General features: G+C 51.2%; 8 protein-coding genes across 8 annotated transcripts; 4 read left to right on the forward strand and 4 right to left on the reverse strand.

Moving 5' to 3' along the window:
• Positions 1–887: 887 nt before the first annotated feature.
• M436DRAFT_62763 (transcription elongation factor Spt5) lies at positions 888–3,980 on the reverse strand (the record flags this gene model as incomplete). Its single annotated transcript, XM_013573191.1, has 3 exons — positions 888–1,136; positions 1,191–3,629; positions 3,681–3,980. 3 exons carry the CDS (start codon positions 3,978–3,980, stop codon positions 888–890), a joined length of 2,988 nt encoding a protein of 995 aa, XP_013428645.1.
• A 779-nt stretch (positions 3,981–4,759) lies between these two features.
• On the forward strand, positions 4,760–6,148 carry M436DRAFT_62764 (uncharacterized protein; the record flags this gene model as incomplete). The annotated part of the gene is made up of 1 exon (XM_013573192.1): positions 4,760–6,148. The coding sequence occupies one exon, from the start codon at positions 4,760–4,762 to the stop codon at positions 6,146–6,148; it is 1,389 nt and encodes a 462-aa protein (XP_013428646.1).
• A 379-nt stretch (positions 6,149–6,527) lies between these two features.
• M436DRAFT_26812 (uncharacterized protein) lies at positions 6,528–7,763 on the forward strand (the record flags this gene model as incomplete). Its single annotated transcript, XM_013572915.1, has 2 exons — positions 6,528–6,775; positions 6,830–7,763. Coding segments are annotated over 2 exons (1,182 nt in total), but the record flags the coding sequence as incomplete, so codon positions are not given.
• Positions 7,764–8,911: 1,148 nt separating this feature from the next.
• Positions 8,912–10,384, reverse strand: M436DRAFT_80805 (MFS general substrate transporter; the record flags this gene model as incomplete). The annotated part of the gene is made up of 2 exons (XM_013573333.1): positions 8,912–9,530; positions 9,585–10,384. The coding sequence occupies 2 exons, from the start codon at positions 10,382–10,384 to the stop codon at positions 8,912–8,914; spliced, it is 1,419 nt and encodes a 472-aa protein (XP_013428787.1).
• A 2,783-nt stretch (positions 10,385–13,167) lies between these two features.
• On the reverse strand, positions 13,168–13,641 carry M436DRAFT_80806 (uncharacterized protein; the record flags this gene model as incomplete). The annotated part of the gene is made up of 1 exon (XM_013573334.1): positions 13,168–13,641. One exon carries the CDS (start codon positions 13,639–13,641, stop codon positions 13,168–13,170), a length of 474 nt encoding a protein of 157 aa, XP_013428788.1.
• Positions 13,642–14,717: 1,076 nt separating this feature from the next.
• On the reverse strand, positions 14,718–16,079 carry M436DRAFT_44276 (uncharacterized protein; the record flags this gene model as incomplete). Its single annotated transcript, XM_013573107.1, has 1 exon — positions 14,718–16,079. One exon carries the CDS (start codon positions 16,077–16,079, stop codon positions 14,718–14,720), a length of 1,362 nt encoding a protein of 453 aa, XP_013428561.1.
• Positions 16,080–16,266: 187 nt separating this feature from the next.
• Positions 16,267–18,105, forward strand: M436DRAFT_44467 (uncharacterized protein; the record flags this gene model as incomplete). The annotated part of the gene is made up of 3 exons (XM_013573147.1): positions 16,267–16,366; positions 16,421–16,944; positions 16,993–18,105. The coding sequence occupies 3 exons, from the start codon at positions 16,267–16,269 to the stop codon at positions 18,103–18,105; spliced, it is 1,737 nt and encodes a 578-aa protein (XP_013428601.1).
• Positions 18,106–19,720: 1,615 nt separating this feature from the next.
• On the forward strand, positions 19,721–20,379 carry M436DRAFT_62770 (uncharacterized protein; the record flags this gene model as incomplete). Its single annotated transcript, XM_013573193.1, has 2 exons — positions 19,721–19,908; positions 20,160–20,379. The coding sequence occupies 2 exons, from the start codon at positions 19,721–19,723 to the stop codon at positions 20,377–20,379; spliced, it is 408 nt and encodes a 135-aa protein (XP_013428647.1).
• Between the last annotated feature and the right edge of the window lie 379 nt (positions 20,380–20,758).

Below are 20,758 nucleotides of genomic sequence, written 5' to 3' on the forward strand. Positions count from 1 at the left end.
TCCACGCAATCTTGCCAGATCTTTGCCTCTCGCATCGAATGGCATCTGTTACAAAACACAGACGACAGACGGCTATGACGAAGGAATCAACCACGGACACGATAAAATCATCGAATGCAATTTTCAGCAGAGCAGATGAGAAGTAAGGACGAGGAATGATATCGAGATCAGGTACGAAAAGTGACGACATGGAGTTTCGAGGCGTGTATGATATAATGGGAACAATTGGAGGTGATCCATGGCTAGCTTGCAAAGAAACAAAGACGTTACGGTTGGCAATAACCAATGTTCATGACATTCATTGGGAAAAAAAGAGCATTTTCCAAAAGGCACAGAATGATACGTAGAGGTTCACGCGTATGTAAGGAGGATATATCAAGCTTCCTTTCTTTCCCGGGAATGGTCTCAAGGACTGTGATGTTGGTTGAGAAAGCATCTGGAAGGTGTGTGGCATAGAATGTGATATCGTTTCTCGACATTGCGGCTTGCGGCATAGAACTTGAGTGTCTTTGAATGCCCTTTCACTCAGTTATGCTGATCGACAAGGCTGGCTAGACCGAGGCTTGCACTTCTTGCCTCCTCTCCTTTACCATTGCTACCGATCTGAGCACCTTCTTGAGCCTAGAGATACCTAGAAGTGTAAGGCAGACATCCAAATCTGTCAAAATTGCAATAGTTGTAGAGACAGTTTGTCAAACATCTTGGGAAGAGCAGCAATCTCATTTCTACGTTTTCGAGATACAACATCAAAAGCTGATTTTTGTAAGAGAAGGACCAGTGGCCATCAAAGTCAACATACGGCCTCGCAGCCTCCCAAAAGCAAAAAACAACGCCCAGTGAATGCAAAACTTTCTTCGCCTCTCGACGGTCGTGATCTTTCACCACGCTCAATCGTACCCAGGGCCTCCATCACCAGCAGGTGTTTCCGCATTCCAAGCGCCTGGAGTTTCCGGGAAGGAACCTGGTGTGGGGGCAGCAGCCGGAGTACGATATTGACCATTGAAGTCCATTCCGGGAGTCGGCGCGCTGTTGTAGCCTGGCGTAGGGGCTTCGCCGTACGCGGGTGTCTTCGAGCCGGATTCGTAGGCTGTGCCGCCGCTGTGAAAAGGTGTGCGTGTGTTTGGGTTCCATGTGCCCTGTTCCTTGTCAGTATTGCTCTTTGTAAGTTTGGTATGCAGGATATCACTCACGCCGCCGTACGCCGTACTTCCGCCGTAACTTGTTTGGCCTCCGTAGCTTGTCTGGCCACCATTTCCGTAACTCGTCTGGCCGCCATAACTCGTGCCGCCTCCGCTTCCTCTCTGCCATGCCGGTACGCTACTGGCTCCACTACTTCCGCCATACGCAGTTCTTCCACCAGCTCCTGCACCAGCTCCAGCCCACGCGGGAGTCCTTCCGCCAGCCATTGGCTTCCAAGCTGGAGTTCTCCCACCATCTGAAGCTCTTGGAGTGGCTCCGAATCTACCACCTGGCGTCGCTCCTCCCCAAGCGGGTGGTCTGCTGCCGCCAGAGGCACCCATTGGTGGGCCGCCAGGTCGTTGACCCGCGGACTGCTGGATTACCGCTCCCGTGACAGGGTCTCGGACAGTTAAAAACTCTTTGCTGATGGAGATAATCTTCTTGCTACCATGGATCTCTACACGTGCATGAGTGTCTGTGCTTTCCTTGACAATGCCCAAGAGGCCCTTGTGAGGGCCTCTACGGATAGTGCAAGTCTTGCCGAGAAGTCTGTCACGACCCATTTGACGTGGTGGCGGCATGGCTTGAGCCTGTTGAGCACCTGGGCGCTGCAGTGCTGGGTTCATCTTCATAAGACCAGCCTGAGCAGATGCGACTCTGCCACCCTTGGCTGCAACAGTCTTGACATTGTTTGTGCGAACCACAAAGACACCGGCATCATTCGTCTGTTCACGGTTGTGTGCGAACAGGAAGTTGCGATGGATGTGGAGAACGCGACCTTGTCTACCCTCACCACCCTCCTCCTTGACGGTGTCATCGATGTGGATCTCGGAACCCTCGCGATCGGTAGCAACGGCGTTCTTGCGACGTTCGAGCTTGTTGGAGATGTTGGATGGGAGAAGTGATCTTACTGTGCCAGTCTGGTCAAGCACACGAAGCGACTCGCGATCAACCTTGATCACGCAAGCCACTGTGGATGCATCAAGCTGAACAAGTTCGTGGAGGTCGTACTTACCAACACCGACTTGACCACCAGAATCCGTAGCAACACGCAAGTCTTTGCTAAAGACGGTGATTTCGGTTTGGTTCGAGTCGGTCAAGATGGTGACACGATCTTCGACAATCTTGACGACCATACCAACTTCATCGAAATATTTGCTTCCTCCAATGACCTTGACGTGATCACCCTCTCTAAAGAGCTTACGCAGACCCTTGACAGGAGACTCAATGATTTGACCAGCAAGCTCACCGGAAGAGACGAGGATGCGCACGATGTCAGAGTGTACGGAAACAGCCTTTCCGACAACACCGCGCTGCTCGCCTTGCCAGATCTCGACATGATCACCTGGGAGGAAGGCACCAGAGGCGTTGCTTTTGATGGTAGCGGCGAGGGCAGAAAGATCCAGATTTTCAGTTCCATCCTCAGCGTCAGCGGCAAATTTGGTGACTTCTTCCAAAGTAGGGTTGACTTCCTCGGACTGCAAATGGTTGGCCTTGTAATCCTTGATGAGGAAACCATCGACGTAAGTATCGTTCATGTACGTCCAGGTGTTTGCAGTAAAACCAGTGCCCTTTGTCAGGTAACGACCGTGACGCTTCCTTGCCTCATTTTCACTGAACAGACGCTGGGGAGGGCGGGGACCAGTATTTGAGCCAAAGCCAAAGCGCTTGCGCTTAGCATCTGTAGCAGCGTTGACATCCTCGTTCAAACCGTAGTCCAGACGGGGAATAAGGCGCAAGGTGACTTCAGTGCCGTTTGACTCGACCTCGTCAATCTGAGCAAGATCACCAGCATACTTGCCGCGCTTGACACGGACGTACATTCCAGGTTCGAGAGATTTGCTCTTGCGAGTGCGGAGGAGATCAGGCATCTCAGTAATGGGAACCATCATGGGCTTGGTGCCCATGTAGACGTTTTGAAGTCCCTCGAGAGCAGTTGTGACATCTTCGACAACTCTGGCTTCGCAGTAAAGGTTTCCAGACATGACGCCACCTCTTTCGAATGCTGAGATCAGCTGCAACGGCTCTCTCGTGCCTGCGCGGTCCTCAATACGCTTCATGATGGCAAAGACGACTTCTCGCTCCTTGCCAGGCTTGCACTTGAGGCGCCAGATGTGCGGGTCGTCGACACTGGGAAGCAACAAGCGCTGAGGAACAACGGCCGAGTCGACATTTGCTGCTCTGTTTCTTCCATAACGCTCCTTCAGGGCTTGGGCCTGTTTTTCGGCATCCATACTAGCAGCCAGATCGCGTTGTCTGTCGAGTTCGCGGTGCTTGCGATCGTCGCGTTCGGCGCCTGCAGGAAGCTCGAGCAAGTCATCAGGGTGCATCTCCTCGCCAGCAATTTCATCGTCCTCATCAGGTTCCTCCTCGTCTTCATCATCGACTTCGGCTTCAACATCGAGGAACTGGTTGCGGGGACCCTTGCGGCGACGTTTGCGGGGATGGCCCTACAGGCGTGAGTTAGCAATGAAAGGCGTAGTGGTGGGCAAGGGACACACTATATCTTCATCCTCATCGTCCTCATCCTCATCCTCTTCATCCTCCTCGTCATCTTCATCATCTTCATCGTTGGTCCGACGGTTCCTAGCAGGAGCGGCGTCTTCGTCTTGGTCGTCGCTTTGGGCAGACGAACGGCGGGCGTTGGATTGGACATTTTGATCATCGTCATCGTTATCATTCTGTGGCTGGTCGTTGTCCTGGTTGTCTTCGCCTTCATCATCGGAGGCTACAGCAGGGGCGGGGTTGAAATCGTCCTCGTCGTCAGAGGCATCGCCGAAGTCTTGGTTGAGGAAAGACATTGTGAGGGATGCTGCGTGGAAAGAGCGACGCCGCGACGCTAGAGAAGAAGTGGCTGTTCAATCGTTTGTCGAGGAAATATATGGAAAGTGACAGTTGTTCAGTTTGTTGATGCTAGATGGTGAAGTCGAGGCGTCGAGTGGTTGTTGTAAGAAGGAAGGTGGAACTCAGTGGTGAAGATTGTCGTGTCGCTGATGCTGGCGGATGCTCTAGAAAGCGCAACGGGGCATGCTCCAAAGCGGCTCTTCCCGCACTCGTCACCGCCCAGCCGGCAGCTCTTTCTTTGTTCACTCTTCTTCTTTGACTGTTCCTGCCAAATTCTGTTCAACCAATTAGGCAGGCACTCGTAGCTCGAGCCTGTCTTATGTTGTGTATGAGTGTTTCTGCGACTTCACGAGGTACAACCTCGCCGTGTGTCAAGGGCGCTCTGCCTCTCACAAGCTAGACCATCGAGTTTGCTCTGTTTGCAGTCCATCCATGTGTTCACATGATAGTCGTTCAACCCGACCCATGACATAACATCAATAGCTTTCCTGCTTCTACTTGTATGTGAATCTTGACTTGACCTCGACTAGTTTGCTATCGTATATACCCCAGACATGGAAGGGTAGGACTGCTTCTGACAACACGCCTTTACCGGCTTGATCGACTGACTGGTGGCAGTTCATCATGGCTCTCTCATGCCCTCCCTAGCTACTCGCCCTCTGCCTCGTCACCCTCGTCCCTGTCACCCGAAACTCGCCCCCGTTCCAAGAATCCAAGATGGCGCACCCTCTCCCCAATGTCCGCTTCTGCCGTACCTCAACCTATCGTGAACAGCATCTATATCCCCACAACCAACTCGTCTCCTTCCAGCCCCTCCGTCCAAACCGACGATACCCTCTTGCTATTTCGACGGAAACAACGCGAACTTGAAGCACACTTGCAACTTCTCCTTGATGCACAAGCCGATGCTCTGCTCTCTGGCCTCGATGCTTCCCCAACCTCTATTACCGAAGATGATGGTCTATCGACAGGATCAAGCACTCCTACCGTCAGCGCCCTCAATCCGAAGCCCCAAACCTCATCCAAGTCAGAAAAGATCGATCTCCGACATGCCAGGATTGGCTTGTATGCTACAATCCGACGCTTGGCACAGCTCAAGTCTCAAGAGTCGCAATATCTGGCCCCTAGCCTCAACCACTTTGCATCTGTCGTCGATCAACTCGATGCATGGCAAAAGAAGCGTAGTGCATTGCAATCACGCGCTTCGCAGATACGATCCGGTGACGATCAGAACCGCGCACAAGAACTCCACAAACAAGCGGATGACATGCAGACCGAGATCAACGACCTCGAGGCCAGGCTAGCTCGCTTAAGAGGAGATCAGCGCAAGCTGAGAGCAGAAGCCCAAGAGATTGAAAACACTGTCGACGCAAGGCTCGCGTCTTACACAACTGCCCTAGCTATGGTCGAAGACTCGATTCAGAACTTCCTTCATGATTCCTCGGTAAGCCAACGGGCTGCCATTGTCAATGTTGCCGACATGAATCGCTTCTGGCGTTCGCCATCCAAGAGTCGGAATCTGAAATCTGCGAAGGATGTCTTCAGCCGAGAACGAGATTCTCTGGTTGAGAGACGTCGAATTGGTGATACTGAGCGAGAGGCGCTCGAAGAGGGAGCAGTTGTCTGGAAGGAGACTGTGAAACAGGTTGCCAACTTCGAACGGACGCTCTCAAAGGCTATGTCGCGCATGGGCGAAAATGCGCAATCTCAACTCGACTCTCCTGCGGAAACCAAGGAACTGCTCACTTTGCTCGAGCAGACTACTACAGAGCTCGAAAGCAAACACAAGCTTGCAGAAGAACGCAATTGGAAGCTTTTGGTCGCCGCAATTGGTGCTGAGCTTGAAGCATTTTTGAAGGGGAAACAGATTCTCGAGGCTGCTCTTGCTTCAGTAGATGGTGATTTGACTGTCGAAGAGACGAGAGGGACTACTAGCAGTTCTGGTCGACTGGACGGGGCTCAGACTCCCAGAGGCAGTAACCACGATAATGGTGAGGCTATTCGCGATTTGGACAGAGCATTTGCTGCGAAGCGTCCTACGCAGAGCATATCTGACACGGATACTGAAGATGATGGACCTGACCCAGAGCTTTTGATTTCCCATCAAGACACGGATACAGAGTAGTTGGATGATACCCCGTCGATTAAATCATTGTTTTAAATGGCCTTAGAACTCGCTTGATATGAATTCATGATTGTCTGCACCACCTCCACTGAACAACAAATTTCAAGCTCTCCTTGATCCTCAGAGCTTCTTTTTGGATACAACCTTTTTTTTTATGAGATCCTTGTGTCTGGCGATTCTTCTATCAGAGTTCTGTTTACCTGGTTCGCGGTGAGATCGTTGATTCGTGATGCCTGCTAGCTAGTCATTGTCAGAATATGGCCGAGGTCATCAGCTTTCCTCCGCGGCATCTTCGAAACTCCTGACTTCACGAGTCCACAATGCACAAGTCGCATGTTCGAGTTTTTGCTGCCGCCTCCGACACCATAATGATTCTGCGATGACCGAAAACACGCCTGTGTATTGTTTCACCATCCCATCGGTGTCCGATGGCACTCTTCTGGACTGCCGGATATACCATCCTGTCTCCCTCCAAGATGCGCAATCGACACAACAGCGAACGAAAAAGGCTGCCCTGATCGCGCATCCATATGCACCGCTAGGAGGTTCTATGGATGATGCTGTTGTCACAACGATAGTTGATCAACTACTCGATTTGGATTTTGTGGTTGGATGTTTCAATTTTCGGTATCGCTTATCCTTGTTTACATGTTATTACGATTCCGTGTTAATGTAGAACAGGGGTGCCGCAAACTCTGAAGGCAGTACCAGCTGGTCTGGAAAGGCAGAACGGGATGATTATATCTCGGTCGCTGGACACTTGATCTTTTACATGAACCAACTCCGAACATCACAGGTCGTGACCAAGGACACGGAGTCCTCTGCTGGCTATGTGCAAAACATCTCTGCCGAGCCCATCACATTAGTCCTAGGAGGATACTCCTATGGCTCTTTGATAGTCACACACCTCCCGCCAATGCCAGAGATCCTAGCTATCTTCCATAAACCATCAAAGTGGGTGTCCGAGATTCTGCTACGGGCGAAGGAGCTGGCTTTGCAGACTAATACATCGCTCTCCGAAAATCGAGGCAGAATGTCAGATCATCCTCCGGCAAGAAGACAACATAAGCGACAATCCAGCTCTCAGCATTCCATCATATACGGAGGCAACGACGAGCCTTCTCCCGCCGATCGCCATATCGATCCCCTACACAAGGCTGTTGAGATCCAAACACGGATCAGGCATGCGATGTATCGCAACCACAGGTCAGCCTCCTCGATAACATCAGCACCACCATCAGAACAGTCGGCCGATACCATAGAGCCGATAACAGCATTACCGCGCGTCTCAACCCATCATCTGCTCATTTCGCCTCTGCTACCACCTCTATCCAACTTCCTCTCCCTATCAACCACAATTCTATCTTTCTGGCGCCATCACACCGAACACCAGCCGAAAAATCTACTTCACAATCTTACGTTGGTCATCTTTGGCACCAAAGACATATTCACTTCCTCCACGAAGCTGGAAGCTTGGTGTAAGAAAATGGATGCATTGGCGTCACAAAACAAAGTGAATTTCAGATGGAGGAGAGTAGAAGGTGCAAGTCACTTTTGGAGGGAGGCAGGTGTAGAAGCAGAGTTGAGAAGCAGTGTCAGAGAGTGGGTAGAGGAGATAGTTGTGCAGGAAGAACGGCCCAGTACTGCAGCTTTCTGAGGAAAGAGCAAGAGCATTGATGTGATGTTTTGTTTTCTGTAGCAATGATAGAGCAAGAAGACATCATGCCCACCATGGGAGATGAAAAGAAGAGACCCATATCTCACAACAAGTATTTGGATCTCAAGAACTTTTTTCCAAGTTCAATGCAGGAAGAGCAAAATCTTGCAAGATGATCTGCCTGTCGTGGTGTTAATCGCATTGTCACTTGGACAGGTGCAGCTTCAGTCAAAGACGACTTAAAGCCTCGATGCTATAGTCAGCTGTAGACAACAAACGGATGACTTGAGTAGAACTAAATTCAATGCAACAGATTAATTGTAATGACACTGCTATTTCTTTAAGTAATGGACTTTGGCGGGGCTACCTCCTCTTCTCTTCTATCGCCGCTAAGGTCTTAGAGCGTTTTGGTTATAAGATCTGTATTCTTATAAGTCTTTCTTTATACTCCATTAGTGCTGCTACGTTCTAGTAACCCGTCCGCTTCTCATTATAAGCTTACACTTTTGCCTTTTCGAGTGATCTCTACGCTTTTGCACTTCTAAAGGAACTATGCATTGCGATGGCTTTCATCACAGAAAGGGCGATGGAGAATAGGCGGCTTTCCTAATCGACGTCTTCTCGAAGGTGTAGATGCTATGGGAAGGCACAGTAGTTTACAGATCAAGACGTTTCGTAGGGGAGTGGGAAGGAGGTGGCTTCTCAATGGACATCGTCCTGTTTCTCAAAACTATTGTGCAATACTATAGCCAGACAGTGTTGCAGAATCCGCATGGAGAATAGGAGACAAAGTGATGGCAATTCGGCACTTGATGCAAGCAACAGGAGCAAGAGCAGAAGCAGACACATCAAAAAAAAAAAGGTAGAAGAAGCGGAAGAAGCGAATTGTTTGTAGCAAAAAGGAGTGAAATCTTTTTATAAAACTTTCGTAAAAACTGTAGTAGTGTGTATAGACATCATCGTGAAATCCCAAATCACCTCAGGAAAAGCGCCATCGCTGTTCTGTTCTACCCGCAGGAATACATTAGACCAAAAAAAAATGAAACTCGTAAGCAAATATATACAATAGTGTCGAGTCGAGCACACTCAGAGAACAAAGCCTAAGCTTAGTTCTTGAGCTCGCCAACGTACTGCTGCTCGGTGATGGACATGGAGCGCTTGGTGATAACAGCACCGCCCTCGACACCAGCAGCAGCGACAACCTCGTCGTCGGTCTTGATGCGGAGGACGGCGAAGTTCTCCTTGTTCCAGTGGAAAGCGACGTAGGCAAGAACGACGACGAAGCCAACGAGGGGAACAACGAAGGAGATGCGGACGTTGGCGGCATCGGCAATGGCACCCTGGATAGGGGAGAAGACGGCACCACCGGCGACACCCATGACGAGGATACCGGCACCGCGACGAGTGTGGACACCAAGATTGGCAGTTCCCATGGTGAAGATAGTGGGGTACATGGGTGCCATGAAGAAGTAGATGGCCATAACACCACCAATGGATCCCTTGCCATGTCCGGCGCAGACGTAGGCGTTCAGGGCGATGGCGGCAATGGTGTACATGACCATGATGAAGCTGGAGCTCAAGAAGGTGGCAAGACCAGTGGCGATGAAGCGGCCGACGGTGAAGGTGATCAAAGCGTAGGAGAGAAGGTTGGAAGCCTGGCTCTCAGACCAGCCAGCCTCGTCGTGAGCGTAGTTGATGAAGAAGGCACCGATGGTAACTTGGGCACTATAGCGAATTATCAGTATGGGTTTTGAAGAGCTCAACACTAGCTTGACTTACCCGACGTAGCAGAACTGAGCAATGAAACCGCAGAGCATGTTGTACTCCTTCCAGATGCTGCCCTGGCCAATCTCACGGCCCTCGAGGTCGTGCTCGGGCTCGACGAGAGAGTTGCTGCGTCTGGCCTCCTCAGCAACCTCAGGAAGCTTAGCGAAGACGAACAGGATAGCGACGGCAACACCAAGGCAGGCAACACCGAGGTAGACGAACTGCACGTTGGTAAGGTTGTTGGCGTTCTTGCCGGAGAAGAAAGCCTTGGAAGCGATGAGGGGACCAATGAATGAAGCAACACCGTTCCAGGCCTGGCAGAACTGGAGACGAGGAGAAGCAGTCTTGGGGTCACCAATGACAACGGCGTACGAGTTGGCAGCAGTCTCAAGGGTAGCAAGACCGCAGGCAATGACGAGAGTGCAAGCGCAGAAACCACCGAAAGAGGCAGAGGCGTTGGCCGCACTCGAGAAGTGGGCCGTTGGCCAGAACATGATAGCACCGATGGAGTAGAGAGAAAGACCCATAAGAATACAGATCTTGTAACCGAAACGCTTCAGGACCTCAGCGGCGATGGGAGAGAAGAGGAGGTAGCCTCCTCCAAAATACATCACTTGAAGACCGGTGGATTCGAGCTTTGTGATGCCGAGGACATTCTGGAAATGCTTGTTCAAGACATCGAGAAGTCCGTAAGAGAAACCCCAGAGGAAGAACAGGGAGGTGATGAGGGCGATGGGGAAGATGAGCTTCTTTCCAGTAAGGAAACCACCAGCGATGGTGGTAGTAGCGATGGGAATACCGCCGCCAGCCATTGCTACGATTGTTGTTGTAGTAGTGGTAGTAGTAGAAGGATTGGTTGATGTACGAGCGAGTCGGTTAGATCCTTGGTAATGAAGGTGTATTCAAAAGAATGAACGATGGTATGAGACTGGAGTGTCTGAATGAGAGACTTGGATCTACCGAATTGATGCTGGATGATGAATGTTGACTGAGCAGGAGATCCAGCTGGTTCTTATACTGGTCGCCTCTCTGGACTGCTTTACACTCAGACATACTCCAAACCCATGGGGACTCCAGATCTGGACAAGCACGTACCGTCTAGCCTGATGCATAGACCATGCAAAGACGAAGTCTACTGTTCAGCGGGCCAACGGCCAGTTGTCGGCATGCGCTAGGTATGAGTATTCGGTCCGAAGACCATGTCCGGCGTGGGGATTCGCTGGGGTCTGCAGCACTCCAGATGGCCTCCGAACGACAATCGGTCCTTCTTCAGGTTCGAGCAGCTGGGGTTTGGCGGGGGATGAGCAGAACTGGCCAACAATCGCTCGTCGATCTAACGATTCATCCAAATTTTGCACGAGTAGTGAAGTGTAAAATGGCCAGATGTCTTGCTTGACCGCCCACCAGGCCTGGTCGAAGCTCTCTGGGGTAAACAGTTGCTCGTGCATGAACATACCATACCGCTGAGCACTCAAGATTGCTCGTGCATCGGACTCGGTAGGCATGAATTTCGGTGAGAAGCCCTTTCGGCCTGCAGAGCAGCTCGCCGTGCGCCACGTCAATCTGACTGCATAGCTCCGGCAATTAGGTCTGGCGTCTGCATAACGTCGCGGCTGTCAACACCATCTCGCGAAGTTTTGCTCACTTCCGCAACTTGTGGCTGCTAGTCAGAGTCAAGGGGGTGCCATAACCGCCCGTGGACGTGATCGTGCATGAGCGGCGTCAAAAACCTGGTAACGGCACGCACGGTGGGTGGCACCCTCGAACCTCGAAGGATCCGGTGGTGTCTTTGAGGGGTGAGCTGGAGACGGTGTGTCTGAAGCACGAGATACGTTAAGACCCATAGTACAAGCATCCTCATCATGTTCGACATGCTTGAACGCTGCGATTGATCTCTTGTCTCTTCCTTGACCTTGGCAGTACTGGATAGCTTGTTCGTCTGGGCGGTCTTACCCATCGAATCGACTGCTCAACCTTCATGGGCAAGGTTTTCCAGCGGCGCATGAAGTAAAGTTAGTAGCCTGGGCCACGCTAAGGAGGCGGCTAATCTCATACAGTTTCGTGGGGTTTCGTGGAGATTGTACGCTAGGAGTTGACCGAAGAGGTAGTCGGGCCGAAGATCATACCACGGCTAGCAGCGGGTTTTGCAGGCTTCCCCAAGGGGAAGTCTTCTCGACCTCTTCTGAAGCTGACTTCGTGTTGACCTTGACTCCTTGGTGCGAAAAGTCACTTGGACCTCGTTGTCATCGTGGATGCAGTGTGGCTTGCTTTCGATACGACTAGGGCACAAATAACAGCGGCACCGCGGCACTCAACTGATGAGGCTTCTCACAACTTTTGTTGCTTCCCCAAAAACTGGCAAGTTGAGGTCCGGGTTTGACTTCATGATTCGGCGGTAATCTCCCCACGGTCAATAATGTTTCGCGCAAAACGACGGGGAAGTTGGCAACTCGATATGGAGAGGGTCCACTTGGTATAGCGCTACCCCTCGAGAAAGCGACCAAGCGGGGCGAGCTTGGGCAATAATGGCCAGCCGCCGTGGTCGCTTGCTCTCTCCCACTGTCCATGCACACACCCCGTCCATCTTGCCCCGTGGAGATGGGACGACCTTGGGAGAGTGTGGCAGGCGGGACTCGGGAGGTTGGCAAACCATGCTTCTTCAATCTTGGGAGGCCAATTCTAGCTTGTGTCCTCAGGAATCGATCTTAGTCCTGCTTGGATGATGATGCCATGGTCGTGTGACCACTTCCCCCACGTACTTGAACGGATATACCATGCACATCATCATGCGTATTTTCTTTTTGCCATACTTTTTCTTTGCTTATTTCCTCTCAGAGCGGGCTGAGGGGGTCTCCCCACGATCAACGATCCTTTTGACTTCTTCCATGTATCTTTCTTGATCTTCGAGAAGGTCATGAGGCGCAGGAAAGCGGAAGCGAGGGAGGCACTTCATGCAAGATGATGGTTGAGGCGATCTTTGTTGCTGACGGGCAGCATCTGCGTTTGATCAAACCCATGGTAGAAGCGCTCCTCTTGGCCTCATGCTGACCTGATGGCTCGGATTCGCAAATGTGATTTACGTCTTGGCCTACAGTACCAAGGATAAAAGCAAACCAGACTAGGTTCGTACGTTGGGCGTCTGGACTGTAGGATCAGCTGGTACGTCGAGCTTTCGGACATTGTTTCCGTGTCCTCTGGGAGTAGGTGCACAATTGTTGCCCTTCCAGGCCTCAAGACACCTCTGACTCGATATAGGACAATCTGGTGCAAGTATGAATGGAGTGAAAATTCGAAGCATGATATTGAGCGGTCAGGATAGGATAGCTAATAACTGGACACTTCAGTCATTTATAGCAAAGCAAGTACATGATGGTTCGAACCATAAAAGCACAGCCTTAATCGTGCAGCAGCCAGTATAAATATGAAAGCAAGGCATCATCATCCGAAGCTCTGGTCAGGAAGAGCAGTGAAGAAAGAAAAGGGTCAAATTGACAAGGAAAGGCATCGCGCCATACTCAAAGTTTGCATGATAGCGAGGAATGCGCCTTCCAGTAATCAGTATGTATTACAGGCATGATGTTGGCAGACTTACCGATCAGGAATCAAAACCTGTAGCACGTAGAAGGAGACGACCTTTCCTGTCGAGCTTGGTTCCGTCCCACTCCTGCCATCCTGTGCGGCCGCCGGTAACGTCGAAACTGTCGTTCTTGGTGAAGAAGCGGCAGAGAGCCTTCATGACTTGGACAACAGTGATACCAGTCTTGTTTGTGACTTGGACAGAGGTCGAGGAGAAGATCTGGAGGCGCATGAAAGCGACAGGAGGGTCGGTAGCGTATTCTTCGGCAGTACTTGTTTCGGTGAGAGGCATCCAATCGCCGTTGCTGTCGTAGAGATATACGTCCTCAATGCCGCTAGCACATTCGTAAGAGAGCATTCCGAATGCTGGATGTAGGCGGAGGACAGCCAGATCAATGGTGTCTCCATCTGGGATGACTGTCTTCGAGCGGAACATTGTCTTCTGGCAAGCGGGAAGCTCGGTGTATGACTTGAAGGCCTTGCTGACACCCATGATAGTCTTGAGGTCGAAGTAGTCGAGTTAGGACACGATCTCGAGCCAGACCTCCTTGGGAAGCTCCACGGTACTAGCCATGATGACGCGTGAAGTGCGCAGAGGTGTGTGATGAGATGTGCAGAGCGGTTTGATGTTCATGTTGAGTGGTAAAGGTTCTATGGGTGGTGGGTGGATATTGTGCAGTAGTGAGGATCCGATGAAGCAAGTCAAGGCACGCGTCTGCCCACTGTAAGTGAAGTGAAGGAAAGTGCGCAGGATGACGTGACAGTCTTACGACGAGGAAGGTACCACGAAGCAACCGCTCAGAGGTCTCGAAGTGTCTCCACTGACTTTGGTCAGATCACCAGAGCTACTCTGCCTTGTCTCCTGGTGTCTGAAGCATAGGTAGCCATAGCAATGCATGATTTCCTCTGCCAGTATCAGGCATCTGCGGAGAGTCGTAGCATTGTGGGCTTTCTATGAACAAGTGTACCAACTAGAATGAGCTATGCATTCTATCAGCTTCGAGTATCATAGCATGACAATGGGAGATACAGACTTTGAAACACTACGAAAAGGCATGATACAGTCCAAACCACAATCGGATCCGAGGAGACCTAAGGATTGTATTGCTTCTCGATGGATTATCATGTTTCTTCGCGCCACTGTGCTTTTTCACGAGGGCTTCGCGTTACTAGAGACAACAGACGCAATCAGGTGAGTCTGCTCTTTGCTCAGGGGTTGGCAGGGCTGTCGATCAGGAGTAAGGTACCACAAAGTAATTGCTCACACCTCCCAGAGCGACTCATTGCTCACCAGACTTACGCTTATAGGAATGCACGATTCTTTCCATGTCGAGAGACATGCCTACAGAGAGTCGAAATTATCACAGCTTTCAGCGGACGCCCCTCATTCACTGAGGCAATTGTACATTTTTACAGCTCCCTCCACGACATGCCTTCATATGGAGACGTCCAGAGATTGGGTTCAACAGACCTGAAATAGCGGTGGGAGGAGCGCGTGGTATGTCTCGAAAGTAACGATTCGTGTTTAGAGCATATAATGCGTTTTCGTGATAGCTAATCTCCTCGACCCTATTCCATCATGTCGGCCCATGACTTTTTCTCCGTTCCAGGGGTAAGTTGGTCATCGATATCGAGCTTCTCGACTTTTGCTTTTGTCGGGAAGGCCATAGTCGGTGGTGGAGCGGTATCGAACTTGGGAGCTGAGGCTGAACCTGACAGATCTGGAAAGTCTGTAGGTTTGGGAACCGATTGAGACGACTCTTTCTCTTGCTGTGGGCCACGTCCACCTCTGCCTGGACCACCACCACCACGACCACCTCTTCCGCGACCTCTTCCTCTGCCCCGATCCTCACGGTACATGTACTCGCGTCCGTCGGTGTAATCTTCCCTGTCACCGCCAAAGCCTTCGCGGGAGCCGTCTTGGTTCTTTTGGCCTGCGATTCCACCATGTGCGCCGCGTCCTCTACCGCCGGCTTGTCTGGGACCTCCAAAGGCGTCTGCTTCATCAGGCTTCTCGGCATCCCATTCTCTACCACCCACAGCTTTGAGTTTCCTTAGTCTGTTCTTTTCTCTTTCGCCCATCATTTGTTGTCTATCTCTACGTTCCTCTTGTCGACGTTTGGCAGCGACTTCCTCGCGTTCAGCAAAGTCAGCAGCGTCTGCTTCGGCTCTTGCATGGGCAGCAGCGAGTTTTTCGTTCTTGAGTGATATTCTTGACATTTTCTCGGCTAGTTCTTGTTCGCTGAGCTTGGGCTTGCGTAGACCTCCGGTCGCGGTACGATCGCCTCGTACAGCATTTGTGGCTGGTTTCGAAGACTCGGCGGTTGTAGTAGTAGCTGCTGCTGCTGGTAGTTGTTCTTGCTGCGTTGGTTGCTCGGTCGGAGTTTCTTTAGGTTCCGGGTCTTTCTTGGGACGGTCTTGGTTGTTACGGCGAGGCTCATTATTGTTTCGACGGGACTCGTTGTTGCGACGAGGCTCGTTATTGTTGCGATCTGAGTTGGGACGGTCCTGTCTACTGCGGTCATGCTTTTTGCGGTCTTGGTCGCCACGGTTCTGGTTGCTGCGATCTTGGGTATTGCGATCTTGGGGATTGCGATCTTGATTACCACGACCTCTGCCCCTTTCTCTTCCTCTAGCACCTCCACGTCCACCGCGAGCTGGGGTCGAAGTTGTAGCAGTCGAGGCCGACTCTTTGGGGACTTCTGATGGCTCTGATACACTCTGAGCAGGAGCAGACACATCATGTGCTTCCGACTGCTTGTTTGTATCTACTGGCTTCTCTGGTTCGGCAGCAGGTTGGGTGTCTTGATTTACAGGTTGGATCTCATGGCTGAACAAGTCGTCTGAAGCACGAGTCTGCATTGGTTGATCGTACTGAACTTCATCAAACAGGTCATCCTGCTGGGCTCCGGTCTGCGCAAATTCGTCCATGTTGGTAGTAGCAGTAGATAGATATGGTGTTTATCGAATCATTGGCAGAAGGGGAAGCTCTTTGAAGCTTCGCATACCAAAGTGTCGAGGCCTCGGGACGTCATCTGTCCGAGCTGTTAACTTTCTCGACGCGCCGTGCATGCCACTTCTTTCCATCCATACTATCGACCATTGCACAGCACGCACCATGGACGCGCCTGATCGCAAGAGACTCAAGTCGACGTACAAGGCAGCACAGGATCTACCGTCGCTGCCGCCCGGCTGGACCGAACACACGGCTCCAACAGGTATGAACAAAAAGTGGTCAAAGTCAAACAACGACACTCACTGATGCGCCACAGGCCACAAGTACTATTATAACACGGCCACAAAAGCCTCGACCTACACACGACCTGCTGCCGCTCCTTCTCCCTCGCTCCCTACTCCACCCCAGGCACAACCTGCATTTTCTCCCCCGCCAGCTGCCTTGCCTACCACCTATACTCCCGCGCAGTACAACTCGAATCCTGCCGCGCAATACCCTCAATCTGCTGCCGCATACAACCCATACCCATCAAATGCTCAGTACAATCCATACCCACCATACGGCCAGCCTGCATTCAACTCTGCTGCTCCCTCCCACGAGCCACGACGTCGACCACAACCCCACGATCGCCCAAAGCGCAAAGAAGTTATCCCGAACTGTAAACCATGGGTCGTCGTGTATACCAAGCTTGGCCGACGCTTCGTCCACAATCCCGACACCAACGAGAGTTTTTGGAAGTTTCCTGATGATGTTATGAAGGCCCTGGTCGATTTCGATCGCTTGAAGCTGGATGAAAAACTCAAGAGTCCTGACGAGGCTAGCAGTGCCAATAAAGTCGCTGTCGCAGAACGCCCTCCTCGCCAAGAGTCTGAAAAGGTGCCTGAAAAGCCAGAGGACAAGGCCAAATCGCAAGAGCCGGAGAAACCACAGGAAGATGCTGCAGGGTCGGACTCGGAATACGAAGAGATCGAGGTCACTGACGACGAAGACGATGAGGGTGGTGCGCCGCGTCAAGAAGAAGGCAATGCCGAAGAAGATGGACCTCTGGAGTTTGACGAAGACGACATTGCCTATCAACTGGCTGCAATGGAAGACTCGTACGGCCTCGATCGCGGCGAGTTTGGAGGCGGTGGTGAAGACGAATACGAAGAGGGCATGGAAGGCATTCCTCTGACCGACGAGGACGGAGCCGCACTATTCTGCGACATGCTCGAGGATCAACACATCTCCCCTTACATACCCTGGGAAACTCTCATCTCCGATGGCCGCATCATCGACGATAGCAGATACACCGCTTTGCCAACCACAAAGCGCAGAAAGGAAGTCTGGGCCGACTGGACTCGTACCAAGATCGTTCAACTCCGCGAACAAAAGGCCAAACAGGAGAAACTGGATCCACGCATCCCATACCTATCCCTTCTTTCCGAAAAAGCAACACCAAAGCTCTACTGGCCAGAATTCCGCAGGAAATACAAAAAGGAAGATGCTATGCGCGATGCAAAACTAAGTGACAAGGAGAGGGAGAAGTTGTACCGCGAGCACATTGCTCGTCTGAAACTTTCGGCTTCGCAGCTGAAATCAGATTTGATTGCCCTGCTCAAATCTCTACCTTTGAAACACCTCAACAGAGACACCAGACTTGAGAATCTGCCCAAGGATCTTCTGATCGACATTCGATTCATCTCTCTACCTCCCAAGGCTCGCGACGATTTACTGGAAGCACACATCTCTACTTTGGCACCAGCTCCAGATGAGGAGGAAGCTGCGACCGAGGAAGAAAGAGCAGAGCAGGAGATACGAAGCAAAGAAAGGAGACGCAGAGAGCAAGCACTGAGGGAAAGAGAGCAGAAAGTGGAAGAAGAGAAGAGGAAGAGAGAAAGAGATTTAGCATTTGGACGAGGCAGATTGGGTGAGGCCGAGAGGGAGTTGGAGCTGGCCATGAAGGTTGGCAGAAGTGGGTTGAGAGCGCAGATCGATGAGGCCAAAGAGGACGATGAGTGAAGATTAGTACTTGTAATACTTAGTGCTCGTCAACATCAACAGACACATTGTCTTACGCAACTGCAAAGAGTGCATCACAACCTCAATGTGCAACGACGATGGATGTAGAGTAAAATTCGGCCATGTCAGATCGTATCTGATGCGACCCTGGCTGCAATAAGTCCATCTCGGAAACACTACACCACATGTCCTCAACCTCTAGAACTCATACTCAGATCAGCTGAGTGGCCTCTTGTATGTGCTTCATATAGCTAGCGATCGTTGATCGGGTCTTGCTGGCAATTTGGTGGAATTTCGACTCGGATTCTGTCGTTTCGAATTTGACGATCGATATCTCATGGAGGACCACAGAGCACCCATCGCAACTCACACTAATCACGCATTGACTGCCATACAACGATCAAAACACTTCAATTGAGAACCATTGATTTATGACACAGGTTCCAACAAGTATATTGAGCAGCTATGGACGCACAACACCTCATCAACCATTTTCACACCGTCTGGTCGCTTGTTCAGGGTATATATTTCGATTGGTCGAATGAGATCACATCAAGCCTCGATAGTATAACGGCTAGTACGAAGGTCTCATATCGGTCATCAATATGACCAAGCATGGCTTGGGTAATCCTTAGATGGGAGTTCGATTCTCCCTCGAGGCATTTCTTTTCTAGTTTTTGTGTGTCAAAATGTGGTTTCCTGCCGTGCGGAAAGGAAACCTTTTTCTCTTGGTGGGGAGTATGTGGGGCAAGCAAGCACGGATCTGGCCAATCTTGCCCGGGAAGAAGATGAATGCTTGTCGACTCGCTGCGTACTCTTCTCACATGTTCGATGAGAGCATCATGCGCTTTCAATGTCCCACTGTGAATGTAGGCATTTCATCAGCACATCAGAGCAATTGGTCCAATTACTGCAAGATGCAAATCAAGTCCAGCTCTCCAAGCCAAACCAGTCGAGCGCACGTGCCACACCAACATTCAAAAATTCTTGCGGACCAGCAATTTTCAGCAGCAGAAAAGGACTTTGAGACATGATACGAGCTCTCGACAAAACAAAAAATACGATCCTGGCAATGGGCGGAATCGAACCGCCGTCGGGTCGGCGTTGCTGGACTTTAACCTCCACAACGACACATGCTACCACTACACCACATCACCTTAGCTTGTAAGGGTTGAATCCGGTTGGCCAGATTCAGGATCTTGGGGTAGTCGGAGACTGCATTGGTATATGTAAGTCAGAACCATGAGTATGGAAGGCCGATCCCAGCGTGTGCCCCAACTCTTCTTATGCTTCAATGCTTCCTGACAAGATGGAATGCTCGAGTCGATGTATTGTAAGTGTCGATTGGCGAGGTCGCTGTTCCCTAAGGCCTTGTGGTATGAGCAGCATGAGTCGAACTACGGCCGAATACTGCTCTCACCCTCACTTCCGAGACCGAGCGTCGCGTCGACCAAATCCCAAAAGCGTTGCTGCACACAGCACAATCGACCTCGAGCTCTTTCCATCCGCTCACAGCCGGTAAGCATAAGTGGCTTTGATATGTACCGCTGCGCTGACCGATTGCGTACAAAATCGCGATACCTCTTAAACCAGAGGCAAACGATCGGTCGATAACATGAGATTCGTTGAACGCCTGGAACACCACTGCTTCACGGCCTTCGGCCATATCACCGATGGTGTTCCTTTCCCCAATCGCCTGGCAACCCGGGCAAGCCACATTCCCATGTATAACAATCCGGTGCTTAAGAAAAGTAGCATGATGCCGATCGTCACCGCTTTCAGATCGCTCGATTGGCCAGCAGGGTACGTGCGACAAGAATTTCGAAGCTGGTGACATGCGGGATCCCATTCGTTTACGTCTGGTTGATAACAATTGCGAGGTTTGGTCAGGTTTTGCCGATTGTTGGTGTTTTTGGTGGCCTTTTGGGGATCGCGAATCGAGTGTTCATCAGATGCAGTAAATTGTCTGAGGCTGATGAGGTGTTTCAACCCTTATGCAAGGAGAGTTGCTCGCATAGAGAAAAAGATCTAGACCACTGTAGCAAGGTACACAGGCGCAAGGGAATCAGCGATCGTGTTATTGCTTTGATGCAGCAAGAAGCTCTCGACCTGGCTCATCCGGCTAGACTTTGCGCGAGCTGCCACTTGACGGCCATTTTCGGACTTGTCAGGGTACTTGGTCGGGGGCCTCCGGCCTCGCATTGGGTGGAGGACGGAACAACCCTCCGTGAGCTCGTCGCTACTTTGCTTCAGCACTTTACTGGCAGGCTGTGAGACAGGCTTCTGTGATGAAGGTCGAAACTTCCTCTAGACTCTGTGAATGTGCGTAGGGCAGTATCAGACCTCTGAGCGCTGTCGAAATGGCATAGAGCAGCCGTTCACGGTGAACGAAGATCACGACCAGAGGGCACGCCAAGTTTAAACTCGCATCCTTTCGGAATTTCTCCCGTTCAGGTGCACCGGGCGCCCTAGCGGGGAGGGGCTGTCAGAGTTGAGCCTCAGCTGTCTTTTATGCACGTTCTTTCTTGCACACGAGTCGAACAAACGAAAATGGTCTCACACAGACCGATGCCCAGTGCAGCGGTATGGCGCCAGACGAAAAAACAGCCGAGCCCCTCGCACATGTTTGTGCCCTAGGAAACAAAAAGGATGC

Source organism: Aureobasidium namibiae (genome assembly GCF_000721765.1).
Source record: "Aureobasidium namibiae CBS 147.97 unplaced genomic scaffold scaffold_6, whole genome shotgun sequence".
Taxonomy (NCBI): Eukaryota; Fungi; Ascomycota; class Dothideomycetes; order Dothideales; family Saccotheciaceae; genus Aureobasidium; species Aureobasidium namibiae.